Below are 14,602 nucleotides of genomic sequence, written 5' to 3'. Positions count from 1 at the left end.
AATGTATAATGTTATTTAAACTTATAGTTTCAGCAAATTAAAAATTGGGTGACAAAACTTTCATTTAAAAAGCACAAACTCAGGCCCTAATCTTACCAGCAAAATGAGCGTTTTTTTTTCACCAAAAGTCTGCTCAAGTCGCCGAGTTATGAGCAGTAGAGAGAAGTTGAAACTGCTGTAATATTCTGGACCTAATCCAATTTCAAAAATGAAATAGCACAACAGACGTCAAGACCCCGACTTGTTTATTGTCATAACTCACTTGGTAACTTGTTGCTGTATTGTGGACAGTGATTGTACTTTAGCGCCAGACTGTATCTTTGAGTAATTGTGAACCAGCCTATTAACAGGAAATGGTTTCTGCACATGTGCACTGTAAATTCTTGATTGATTTGACAAAATAATGTTTTACGATATTCGATTTATTATCAAAATCAACCAACAAATGCTAATACTCATCATGCCAGTTTCTGTTGTGAAGAGATTAAATACATGTCGCAGTCTAATATTGACATTCTTCAAATACACCCGTAAACTAGGCTATTGTTTTTTAAAATGGCATGTGTCGAGCCGTGTATTGTGACCAGTCAAGCATTGTTAATCCTCGGCCACATTCACTTCAGTAATGCAGAGTTCGACAAATCCGCTAGCCCGACGCCAGTGGCTAGTGGTTTTTAAGTTCGGGCCAGTGAGAAACGCCCCCCTCCTTATCGCTCGATCGTGGGTTTTTTTTTTTCTCTTGGCTGAAATTTCGTTTAATATATTTGATTGTGATGTTTGTCATCGAATAATATCAACAAAGCAATCAGTATATAATAATAATAATCCACTTGAACTACGTCTGCAAACTGCAGTAACATTCATATAATTATTGTTAATGTACCTCATATGCCGCTGAATAGCGGCCTGAGTGAAATAAAGTTCTGTTCTGTTCTGTTCTGTTCTGTTCTGCTATCTCTACATCGTCACAGTTACAGCATGCATTGTTTACTTTTCCCTTTCAAGTTTCTGGCACAGGAAATAAGTCTAATGGCATGCATGTTTTGATTGGTTGGACACGTCACGTGGTAGTTAATCTCGCACATATGTTTTAGGCTAAGAACTTGGAAATCACCAATCGCGACGACAGGTTAATCTCAATCAAGTAAACCCCAGTCATGCTTTGAATTTCAGTAATTGTTTTATTTACCTATTGTTTTCTAATTTAACACTTCGCTTACATGTGGCTATCAGCAATCAGGAAAACAATTTACTGTAATGGTAACCGCACATGCAGTGACTCGGCTTGGCCTATTACTAGTATTAGTATTACCTGTAGCGGTTTGGATAATGCGTCGTTCTATTCTTTTGATATCGGTCTGACACGGGGTAATGCCCTGTATTTGAGCAATTGGCATCACCGTTCCTGGCGACATAAATAGTAGGTCCTAAATGTATAACCCATTTACTACTATGACATGTTTATAATATTAGGGATTTGCCTATTTTAGATGAGTTATGGCTCTTGAATGTAGGAGATTTACAACCAATATAGAGTTTTATAGATGGTCTTTACAATGTATCAAGTAAATCAGCTGAAATTTTATATATATAGCTTTATTAATTAAAGATCAAGTTTGCCTTTTATGTTATTTTAGCCCTTTTTGTCTCACCATTTTGAAGGCTGTGTCATTGGGTAGCTTTATTTTTTAACTTTATTATTCCACTTCTATACATTGCATGGTACTAGTATTTAATTGGTATACATGCTCAGTAAAATTGTAACATTCGACATAAGTATGAGTCTCTCTCTCTCTCTCTCTCTCTCTCTCTCTCTCTCTCTCTCTCTCTCTCTCTCTCTCTCTCTCTCTCTCTCTCTCTCTCTCTCTCCCTCCCTTCTCTCTATCTCTCTCGCTTTTTTTTTAACCACTCCCTCCATGCTTTTACATGTACATCCTAAATTGTGTTGGACTCCTTTAATATTTTTATACTAATGTTATATATAATGTATATATTTTTTAGATAACTGTACATTGCATGATTGTCTTGAATGTTCACCGGAAGGAAAATGTTTGAAGTAAGTCTGCCATGTTTCTAATAACGCAGTATTCTGTATATGTTATGAGATGTGGTAGAAAGAGGTGTCATTGCCACTCACCCTCCCCCCATAAAAAAGAAAATAATTAATTTAAAAAAAGTTGAATAGTTTCATGCATCAACTTGACACTTGACAGAAAAAACACCCACGCTGCTCTCTTGATGTTCCAGAACCCACCACTGAGTATTGGCTTTGACAATATATACTGACGGAAGAAAATAAGGGATCATACCAACTTTAACATAGTATCAGAAGTCGGTTGTGTTAATGGAAGTGAATTCCACATTACTGAAGTTCAATCCCATTTCACACCTTTGCCTTTGGAAGGAAATGAAAGCAAATGTTTTTATTTAACAACGCACTCAATATATTTTATATACGGTTATATGGCGTCGGACATATGGATAAGGACCACAGATATTGAGGAAGGAAACCTGCTGTCGCCACTTCATGGGCTAGTCTCTTCGATTAGCAGCAAGGGATCTTTTATATGCACCATCCCACAGACAGGATAGCACATACCACAGCCTTTGATGTACCAGTCGTGATAAAACAGACAAGTGCTAGAGGACATTCAAGCTACCTTCAGCTAATGGCAGTTGTTCCTTTTGGGGGCGGGACCATGGCCTTAGATATACCAGTCGTGGTGCACTGGCTGGAGCGAGAAATAGCCCCATGGGCCCACTGACAGGGGCCGATCACCTTTGCCTTTGATGCAGACATTATTACATGTATGCTAGTAGGGAATTAAATTTTGTGTTTAATATCAAATAATTAAATTTCCGTTGCATTCATTACAATACAACATCATCTCATTGGTCTAAAGGTAGCAACTGGAGTTAATTTCTTGATGAATGTAAAAATTATGTTGTTGGGGATCTGATGACGTAATTTTATATGGGCAAATTGTCTTATTGAGCATTACTGTTTATGGTCCAAAAAATAAATGAAAATAAAGTATGAACTTTTACTGTTATTAGCCAGTATGATTCTAATTTAATTATAAGTATTGTCTGTTACTTCTTTTACATTCATCTGGGTGATTAACAGATAATCGTTAAGTGTTCCCTTATGTTCTATCACTTAATGTTTGCACATACCATAGATCAACACCAAATAGCCAATGTATTTTTCATGCTGGGGTGTCGTTAAACATCTATTCTGTTCTATTCCCTTATGTTCCCTTATTTCTTTCTCTCATCTCTGACACCCAATAACCATGGTGTATTTTTGTGCTGGGGTGTCTTTAAACATTCATTCTTTCTTACGGTATATTTAATAATTTTACATGATAGTAATGTGAAGCTGTAGTCAAGTTCTTTGGTGTCAATAAAGAAATATTCATTACTTTTCATTTTTGTTTTTGAATGCAGTGTTTTTACTCTGATTTACAGATGTCTGAAGTTTAAGTCTGCTACTACTGGCCTATGTTTAGAAGAATGCAATGGCCATGTGTTGTGGAAAGAACACATTTGTAAAGGTTAGTAATCAAGAAGAAAGTTTTGGATTGTTATGAAATTAACACCTGCGTTTTTATAGTTAGTTCAGTGGCCTAGGTCCACATGCTCCCCCCCCCCCCCCCCCCCCCAAAAAAAGAAGGAAATATACATTAATAAGCACTGGTAAAAATCTCATTTTGTGAATGACAGTTGTATCTTAATTCAGTTGAACCATAACATTGCCCCCCACACCCCCATCTCAACCAGTGCTCCATTATATCCAAGGCCATGGTATGTGCTGCCCTGTGTGGTAAAGTGCATATAAAAGATTCCAAGCTTCTAATAGGGGGGCAGGATGTAGCCCAGTGGTAAAGTGCTCGCTTGATGCATGGTTGGTCTAGGATTAATCATTTTAGTAAGTGCACCACGACTGGTATAACAAAAGCCATGGTATGTGCTATCCTGTCTGTGTGATGATGCATATAAAAGATCCCTTGCTACTAATTAAAAATGTAGCGGGTTTCCTTTCTAAGACTAGATGTCAAAATTACCAAATATTTGACATCCAATAGCCGATGATTTTTAAATTAATATGCTCTAGTGGTGGTGTTTAACAAAACAAACTAACTGCATTGTGTGCAATGTGTGTTGTGAGAGAGGGATGGAGGACAAAAAGAAAGCGATTGGTATCATTGAACAATAAATTAATCTGTGAACAATACATTGTGTGTGTACTTACATATGCTTCACTTGTTTTTACAGAAGATGATAAAAATGCTGGGACCGATAACGACACCATCATAGCTGTTGTTGCGGGTGTAGCTGCTGGCGTGCTGTTAATAATAATTGTCACAGTCTGTGCTTGCTGTTATGTCAGGAAAACAAGGTGATTTATGAATTCCTTGCCCATTTTTGACTTGAGTTATGACCTTTGAACTAAGGAGGTACGAAAATGTACTGGGCCCTGTAGTCGACATGTACCTGTATTGCTTCAGTAGTACTCTAAGAATGTACTGGGCCCTATAGTCGATATGTACCTGTAGTCGACATGTACCTGTAGTCGACATGTACCTGTATTGCTTCAGTAGTACTCGAAGAATGTACTGGGCCCTGTAGTCGACATGTACCTGTATTGCTTCAGTAGTACTCTAAGAATGTACTGGGCCCTGTAGTCGACATGTACCTGTAGTTGACATGTACCTGTATTGCTTCAGTAGTACTCTAAGAATGTACTGGGCCCTGTAGTCGACATGTACCTGTAGTCGACATGCACCCGTATTGCTTCAGTAGTACTCTAAGAATGTACTGGGCCCTGTAGTTGACATGTACCTGTATTGCTTCAGTAGTACTCTAAGAATGTACTGGGCCCTGTAGTTGACATGTACCTGTATTGCTTCAGTAGTACTCTAAGAATGTACTGGGCCCTGTAGTTGACATGTACCTGTAGTTGACATGTACCTGTAGTTGACATGTACCTGTAGTCGACATGTACCTGTAGTCGACATGTACCTGTAGTCGACATGTACCTGTAGTCGACATGTACCTGTATTGCTTCAGTAGTACTCTAAGAATGTACTGGGCCCTGTAGTCGACATGTACCTGTAGTCGACATGCACCTGTATTGCTTCAGTAGTACTCTAAGAATGTACTGGGCCCTGTAGTTGACATGTACCTGTATTGCTTCAGTAGTACTCTAAGAATGTACTGGGCCCTGTAGTCGACATGTACCTGTATTGCTTCAGTAGTACTCGAAGAATGTACTGGGCCCTGTAGTTGACATGTACCTGTAGTTGACATGTACCTGTAGTCGACATGTACCTGTAGTCGACATGTACCTGTAGTCGACATGTACCTGTATTGCTTCAGTAGTACTCTAAGAATGTACTGGGCCCTGTAGTCGACATGTACCTGTAGTTGACATGTACCTCTAGTCGACATGTACCTGTAGTTGACATGTACCTGTATTGCTTCAGTAGTACTCTAAGAATGTACTGGGCCCTGTAGTCGACATGTACCTGTAGTTGACATGTACCTGTATTGCTTCAGTAGTACTCTAAGAATGTACTGGGCCCTGTAGTCGACATGTACCTGTAGTCGACATGCACCCGTATTGCTTCAGTAGTACTCTAAGAATGTACTGGGCCCTGTAGTTGACATGTACCTGTATTGCTTCAGTAGTACTCTAAGAATGTACTGGGCCCTGTAGTTGACATGTACCTGTATTGCTTCAGTAGTACTCTAAGAATGTACTGGGCCCTGTAGTTGACATGTACCTGTAGTTGACATGTACCTGTAGTCGACATGTACCTGTAGTCGACATGTACCTGTAGTCGACATGTACCTGTATTGCTTCAGTAGTACTCTAAGAATGTACTGGGCCCTGTAGTCGACATGTACCTGTAGTCGACATGTACCTGTATTGCTTCAGTAGTACTCTAAGAATGTACTGGGCCCTGTAGTTGACATGTACCTGTATTGCTTCAGTAGTACTCTAAGAATGTACTGGGCCCTGTAGTCGACATGTACCTGTATTGCTTCAGTAGTACTCTAAGAATGTACTGGGCCCTGTAGTTGACATGTACCTGTAGTCGACATGTACCTGTAGTCGACATGTACCTGTATTGCTTCAGTAGTACTCTAAGAATGTACTGGGCCCTGTAGTTGACATGTACCTGTAGTCGACATGTACCTGTAGTCGACATGTACCTGTATTGCTTCAGTAGTACTCTAAGAATGTACTGGGCCCTGTAGTTGACATGTACCTGTAGTTGACATGTACCTGTAGTCGACATGTACCTGTATTGCTTCAGTAGTACTCTAAGAATGTACTGGGCCCTGTAGTCGACATGTACCTGTATTGCTTCAGTAGTACTTGAAGAATGTACTGGGCCCTGTAGTCGACATGTACCTGTATTGCTTCAGTAGTACTCTAAGAATGTACTGGGCTCTGTAGTCGACATGTACCTGTATTGCTTCAGTAGTACTCTAAGAATGTACTGGGCCCTGTAGTCGACATGTACCTGTAGTCGACATGTACCTGTATTGCTTCAGTAGTACTCGAAGAATGTACTGGGCCCTGTAGTCGACATGTACCTGTAGTCGACATGTACCTGTAGTCGACATGTACCTGTATTGCTTCAGTAGTACTCGAAGAATGTACTGGGCCCTGTAGTTGACATGTACCTGTAGTTGACATGTACCTGTAGTCGACATGTACCTGTAGTCGACATGTACCTGTAGTCGACATGTACCTGTATTGCTTCAGTAGTACTCTAAGAATGTACTGGGCCCTGTAGTCGACATGTACCTGTAGTTGACATGTACCTGTAGTCGACATGTACCTGTAGTCGACATGTACCTGTAGTTGACATGTACCTGTATTGCTTCAGTAGTACTCTAAGAATGTACTGGGCCCTGTAGTCGACATGTACCTGTAGTCGACATGCACCCGTATTGCTTCAGTAGTACTCTAAGAATGTACTGGGCCCTGTAGTTGACATGTACCTGTAGTTGACATGTACCTGTAGTCGACATGTACCTGTAGTCGACATGTACCTGTATTGCTTCAGTAGTACTCTAAGAATGTACTGGGCCCTGTAGTCGACATGTACCTGTAGTTGACATGTACCTGTAGTCGACATGTACCTGTAGTCGACATGTACCTGTAGTCGACATGTACCTGTAGTCGACATGCACCCGTATTGCTTCAGTAGTACTCTAAGAATGTACTGGGCCCTGTAGTTGACATGTACCTGTAGTTGACATGTACCTGTAGTCGACATGTACCTGTAGTTGACATGTACCTGTAGTCGACATGTACCTGTATTGCTTCAGTAGTACTCGAAGAATGTACTGGGCCCTGTAGTTGAGATGTACCTGTTGTTGACATGTACCTGTAGTTGACATGTACCTGTAGTTGACATGTACCTGTAATGCTTCAGTAGTACTCTAAGAATGTAACTGGGCCCTGTAGTCGACATGTACCTGTAGTCGACATGTACCTGTAGTTGACATGTACCTGTAGTTGACATGTACCTGTAGTTGACATGTACCTGTAGTCGACATGTACCTGTAGTTGACATGTACCTGTATTGCTTCAGTAGTACTCTAAGAATGTACTAGGCCCTGTAGTTGACATGTACCTGTAGTCGACATGTACCTGTATTGCTTCAGTAGTACTCTAAGAATGTACTGGGCCCTGTAGTCGACATGTACCTGTATTGCTTCAGTAGTACTCTAAGAATGTACTGGGCCCTGTAGTCGACATGTACCTGTAGTCGACATGTACCTGTATTGCTTCAGTAGTACTCTAAGAATGTACTGGGCCCTGTAGTCGACATGTACCTGTAGTCGACATGTACCTGTAGTTGACATGTACCTGTAGTCGACATGTACCTGTATTGCTTCAGTAGTACTCTAAGAATGTACTGGGCCCTGTAGTCGACATGTACCTGTAGTCGACATGTACCTGTAGTCGACATGTACCTGTATTGCTTCAGTAGTACTCTAAGAATGTACTGGGCCCTGTAGTCGACATGTACCTGTAGTCGACATGTACCTGTAGTCGACATGTACCTGTATTGCTTCAGTAGTACTCTAAGAATGTACTGGGCCCTGTAGTTGACATGTACCTGTAGTTGACATGTACCTGTAGTTGACATGTACCTGTAGTCGACATGTACCTGTAGTTGACATGTACCTGTATTGCTTCAGTAGTACTCGAAGAATGTACTGGGCCCTGTAGTCGACATGTACCTGTAGTCGACATGTACCTGTAGTCGACATGTACCTGTATTGCTTCAGTAGTACTCGAAGAATGTACTGGGCCCTGTAGTTGACATGTACCTGTAGTTGACATGTACCTGTAGTCGACATGTACCTGTAGTCGACATGTACCTGTAGTCGACATGTACCTGTATTGCTTCAGTAGTACTCTAAGAATGTACTGGGCCCTGTAGTCGACATGTACCTGTAGTTGACATGTACCTCTAGTTGACATGTACCTGTAGTTGACATGTACCTGTATTGCTTCAGTAGTACTCTAAGAATGTACTGGGCCCTGTAGTCGACATGTACCTGTAGTTGACATGTACCTGTATTGCTTCAGTAGTACTCTAAGAATGTACTGGGCCCTGTAGTCGACATGTACCTGTAGTCGACATGCACCCGTATTGCTTCAGTAGTACTCTAAGAATGTACTGGGCCCTGTAGTTGACATGTACCTGTATTGCTTCAGTAGTACTCTAAGAATGTACTGGGCCCTGTAGTTGACATGTACCTGTATTGCTTCAGTAGTACTCTAAGAATGTACTGGGCCCTGTAGTTGACATGTACCTGTAGTTGACATGTACCTGTAGTTGACATGTACCTGTAGTCGACATGTACCTGTAGTCGACATGTACCTGTATTGCTTCAGTAGTACTCTAAGAATGTACTGGGCCCTGTAGTCGACATGTACCTGTAGTCGACATGTACCTGTATTGCTTCAGTAGTACTCTAAGAATGTACTGGGCCCTGTAGTTGACATGTACCTGTATTGCTTCAGTAGTACTCTAAGAATGTACTGGGCCCTGTAGTCGACATGTACCTGTATTGCTTCAGTAGTACTCGAAGAATGTACTGGGCCCTGTAGTTGACATGTACCTGTAGTTGACATGTACCTGTAGTCGACATGTACCTGTAGTCGACATGTACCTGTAGTCGACATGTACCTGTATTGCTTCAGTAGTACTCTAAGAATGTACTGGGCCCTGTAGTCGACATGTACCTGTAGTTGACATGTACCTCTAGTCGACATGTACCTGTAGTTGACATGTACCTGTATTGCTTCAGTAGTACTCTAAGAATGTACTGGGCCCTGTAGTCGACATGTACCTGTAGTTGACATGTACCTGTATTGCTTCAGTAGTACTCTAAGAATGTACTGGGCCCTGTAGTCGACATGTACCTGTAGTCGACATGCACCCGTATTGCTTCAGTAGTACTCTAAGAATGTACTGGGCCCTGTAGTTGACATGTACCTGTATTGCTTCAGTAGTACTCTAAGAATGTACTGGGCCCTGTAGTTGACATGTACCTGTATTGCTTCAGTAGTACTCTAAGAATGTACTGGGCCCTGTAGTTGACATGTACCTGTAGTTGACATGTACCTGTAGTTGACATGTACCTGTAGTCGACATGTACCTGTAGTCGACATGTACCTGTATTGCTTCAGTAGTACTCTAAGAATGTACTGGGCCCTGTAGTCGACATGTACCTGTAGTCGACATGTACCTGTATTGCTTCAGTAGTACTCTAAGAATGTACTGGGCCCTGTAGTTGACATGTACCTGTATTGCTTCAGTAGTACTCTAAGAATGTACTGGGCCCTGTAGTCGACATGTACCTGTATTGCTTCAGTAGTACTCTAAGAATGTACTGGGCCCTGTAGTTGACATGTACCTGTAGTCGACATGTACCTGTAGTCGACATGTACCTGTATTGCTTCAGTAGTACTCTAAGAATGTACTGGGCCCTGTAGTTGACATGTACCTGTAGTTGACATGTACCTGTAGTCGACATGTACCTGTAGTCGACATGTACCTGTATTGCTTCAGTAGTACTCTAAGAATGTACTGGGCCCTGTAGTTGACATGTACCTGTAGTTGACATGTACCTGTAGTCGACATGTACCTGTATTGCTTCAGTAGTACTCTAAGAATGTACTGGGCCCTGTAGTCGACATGTACCTGTATTGCTTCAGTAGTACTTGAAGAATGTACTGGGCCCTGTAGTCGACATGTACCTGTATTGCTTCAGTAGTACTCTAAGAATGTACTGGGCTCTGTAGTCGACATGTACCTGTATTGCTTCAGTAGTACTCTAAGAATGTACTGGGCCCTGTAGTCGACATGTACTTGTAGTCGACATGTACCTGTATTGCTTCAGTAGTACTCGAAGAATGTACTGGGCCCTGTAGTCGACATGTACCTGTAGTCGACATGTACCTGTAGTCGACATGTACCTGTATTGCTTCAGTAGTACTCGAAGAATGTACTGGGCCCTGTAGTTGACATGTACCTGTAGTTGACATGTACCTGTAGTCGACATGTACCTGTAGTCGACATGTACCTGTAGTCGACATGTACCTGTATTGCTTCAGTAGTACTCTAAGAATGTACTGGGCCCTGTAGTCGACATGTACCTGTAGTTGACATGTACCTGTAGTCGACATGTACCTGTAGTCGACATGTACCTGTAGTTGACATGTACCTGTATTGCTTCAGTAGTACTCTAAGAATGTACTGGGCCCTGTAGTCGACATGTACCTGTAGTCGACATGCACCCGTATTGCTTCAGTAGTACTCTAAGAATGTACTGGGCCCTGTAGTTGACATGTACCTGTAGTTGACATGTACCTGTAGTCGACATGTACCTGTAGTCGACATGTACCTGTAGTCGACATGTACCTGTATTGCTTCAGTAGTACTCTAAGAATGTACTGGGCCCTGTAGTCGACATGTACCTGTAGTTGACATGTACCTGTAGTCGACATGTACCTGTAGTCGACATGTACCTGTAGTCGACATGTACCTGTAGTCGACATGCACCCGTATTGCTTCAGTAGTACTCTAAGAATGTACTGGGCCCTGTAGTTGACATGTACCTGTAGTTGACATGTACCTGTAGTCGACATGTACCTGTAGTTGACATGTACCTGTAGTCGACATGTACCTGTATTGCTTCAGTAGTACTTGAAGAATGTACTGGGCCCTGTAGTTGAGATGTACCTGTTGTTGACATGTACCTGTAGTTGACATGTACCTGTAGTTGACATGTACCTGTAATGCTTCAGTAGTACTCTAAGAATGTAACTGGGCCCTGTAGTCGACATGTACCTGTAGTCGACATGTACCTGTAGTTGACATGTACCTGTAGTTGACATGTACCTGTAGTTGACATGTACCTGTAGTCGACATGTACCTGTAGTTGACATGTACCTGTATTGCTTCAGTAGTACTCTAAGAATGTACTAGGCCCTGTAGTTGACATGTACCTGTAGTCGACATGTACCTGTATTGCTTCAGTAGTACTCTAAGAATGTACTGGGCCCTGTAGTCGACATGTACCTGTATTGCTTCAGTAGTACTCTAAGAATGTACTGGGCCCTGTAGTCGACATGTACCTGTAGTCGACATGTACCTGTATTGCTTCAGTAGTACTCTAAGAATGTACTGGGCCCTGTAGTCGACATGTACCTGTAGTCGACATGTACCTGTAGTTGACATGTACCTGTAGTCGACATGTACCTGTATTGCTTCAGTAGTACTCTAAGAATGTACTGGGCCCTGTAGTCGACATGTACCTGTAGTCGACATGTACCTGTAGTCGACATGTACCTGTATTGCTTCAGTAGTACTCTAAGAATGTACTGGGCCCTGTAGTCGACATGTACCTGTAGTCGACATGTACCTGTAGTCGACATGTACCTGTATTGCTTCAGTAGTACTCTAAGAATGTACTGGGCCCTGTAGTCGACATGTACCTGTAGTCGACATGTACCTGTAGTCGACATGTACCTGTAGTTGACATGTACCTGTAGTTGACATGTACCTGTATTGCTTCAGTAGTACTCTAAGAATGTACTGGGCCCTGTAGTCGACATGTACCTGTAGTTGACATGTACCTGTATTGCTTCAGTAGTACTCTAAGAATGTACTGGGCCCTGTAGTTGACATGTACCTGTAGTCGACATGTACCTGTAGTCGACATGTACCTGTAGTCGACATGTACCTGTATTGCTTCAGTAGTACTCTAAGAATGTACTGGGCCCTGTAGTTGACATGTACTTGTAGTTGACATGTACCTGTAGTTGACATGTACCTGTATTGCTTCAGTAGTACTCTAAGAATGTACTGGGCCCTGTAGTTGACATGTACCTGTATTGCTTCAGTAGTACTAGTACTCTAAGAATGTACTGGGCCCTGTAGTTGACATGTACCTGTAGTTGACATGTACCTGTATTGCTTCAGTAGTACTCTAAGAATGTACTGGGCCCTGTAGTCGACATGTACCTGTAGTCGACATGTACCTGTAGTTGACATGTACCTGTATTGCTTCAGTAGTACTCTAAGAATGTACTGGGCCCTGTAGTTGACATGTATCTGTATTGCTTCAGTAGTACTCTAAGAATGTACTGGGCCCTGTAGTTGACATGTACCTGTAGTTGACATGTACCTGTAGTTGACATGTACCTGTATTGCTTCAGTAGTACTCTAAGAATGTACTAGGCCCTGTAGTTGACATGTACCTGTAGTCGACATGTACCTGTATTGCTTCAGTAGTACTCTAAGAATGTACTGGGCCCTGTAGTCGACATGTACCTGTATTGCTTCAGTAGTACTCTAAGAATGTACTGGGCCCTGTAGTCGACATGTACCTGTAGTTGACATGTACCTGTATTGCTTCAGTAGTACTCTAAGAATGTACTGGGACCTGTAGTTGACATGTACCCGTATTGCTTCAGTAGTACTCTAAGAATGTACTGGGCCCTGTAGTCGACATGTACCTGTAGTTGACATGTACCTGTAGTCGACATGTACCTGTATTGCTTCAGTAGTACTCTAAGAATGTACTGGGCCCTGTAGTCGACATGTACCTGTAGTCGACATGTACCTGTAGTCGACATGTACCTGTATTGCTTCAGTAGTACTCTAAGAATGTACTGGGCCCTGTAGTCGACATGTACCTGTAGTTGACATGTACCTGTAGTCGACATGTACCTGTATTGCTTCAGTAGTACTCTAAGAATGTACTGGGCCCTGTGGTCGACATGTATCTGTAGTTGACATGTACCTGTATTGCTTCAGTAGTACTCTAAGAATGTACTGGGCCCTGTAGTCGACATGTACCTGTAGTGGACATGTACCTGTATTGCTTCAGTAGTACTCTAAGAATGTACTGGGCCCTGTAGTTGACATGTACCTGTAGTTGACATGTACCTGTAGTTGACATGTACCTGTAGTTGACATGTACCTGTAGTCGACATGTACCTGTAGTTGTCATGTACCTGTATTGCTTCAGTAGTACTCTAAGAATGTTTCCTCTATTTACCACAGATGTATGCTTACAACTGTTTATTTTTAAAGTTTAACTGTTTTCGTACAACAGTTTTGAGGGTGTTGTTTTATAGTAGGGGCGGGATGTAGCCCACTGGTAAAGCACTCGATGATGTGTGGTCGGTGTGGGATCGATCCCCGTTGGACTATTTCTTGTTCCAGCCAGTGCACCACAACTGGTATATCAAAGGCCGTGGTATGTGCTATCCTGTCTGTAGGATGATGCATATAAAAGATTACTTGCTGCATTAGGGACCGGCCTCGGTGGCGTCATGGCAGGCCATCGGTCTACAGGCTGGTAGGTACTGGGTTCGGATCCCAGTCGAGGCATGGGATTTTTAATCTAGATACCGACTCCAAACCCTGAGTGAGTGCTCCGCAAGGCTCATTGGGTAGGTGTAAACCACTTGCACCGACCAATGATCCATAACTGGTTCAACAAAGGCCATGGTTTGTGCTATCCTGCCTGTGGGAAGCGCAAATAAAAGATCCCTTGCTGCTAATCGGAAGAGTAGCCCATGTAGTGGCGACAGCGGGTTTCCACTTAGAATCTGTGTGGTCCTTAACCATATGTCTGATGCCATATAACCGTAAATAAAATGTGTTGAGTGCATCGTTAAATAAAACATTTCTTTCTTTCTTTTTGCTGCATTAGGAAAAATGTAGAGGGTTTCCTCTGATGACTACGTGTCAGAATTACCAAATGTTTGACATCCAGTAGCCGATGATTAATTAATCAATGTGTTCCAGTGGTGTTAAACAATACAAACTTTTGTTTTATAGTGTAATTAAGCTGCATTAATCTGCCTGTACTCTGTTGTTGGCGGGGCCATTGGGTTATTTCTTGTTCCAGCCAGAGCAGCATGATTGGTATATCAAAGGCTGTGGTATGTGCTCCTGTCTGGGATGAAGCATATAAAAGATCTCTTGCTACTAATGGAAAAATATAGCAGGTTTGCTCTCTAAGACTTGATGGTAATTGTCAAAAT

The 14,602-nt window shown here is 42.0% G+C and overlaps 1 protein-coding gene across 1 annotated transcript in view; it reads left to right on the top strand.

The window, feature by feature from the left end:
* LOC121379088 overlaps window positions 1-14,602 on the top strand; it is a 44,441-nt gene that overhangs the window by 7,815 nt on the left and 22,024 nt on the right. The window contains exons 6-8 of the mRNA XM_041507552.1: window positions 2,002-2,056; window positions 3,472-3,557; window positions 4,279-4,402. Of these exons, the coding sequence (XP_041363486.1) occupies window positions 2,002-2,056; window positions 3,472-3,557; window positions 4,279-4,402 (265 nt within the window). The remainder of the gene's footprint in view (window positions 1-2,001; window positions 2,057-3,471; window positions 3,558-4,278; window positions 4,403-14,602) is intronic.

Source organism: Gigantopelta aegis, chromosome 8, assembly GCF_016097555.1.
Source record: "Gigantopelta aegis isolate Gae_Host chromosome 8, Gae_host_genome, whole genome shotgun sequence".
NCBI lineage: Eukaryota > Metazoa > Mollusca > Gastropoda > Neomphalida > Peltospiridae > Gigantopelta > Gigantopelta aegis.
This window is presented reverse-complemented; position numbering and strand designations above follow the sequence as displayed.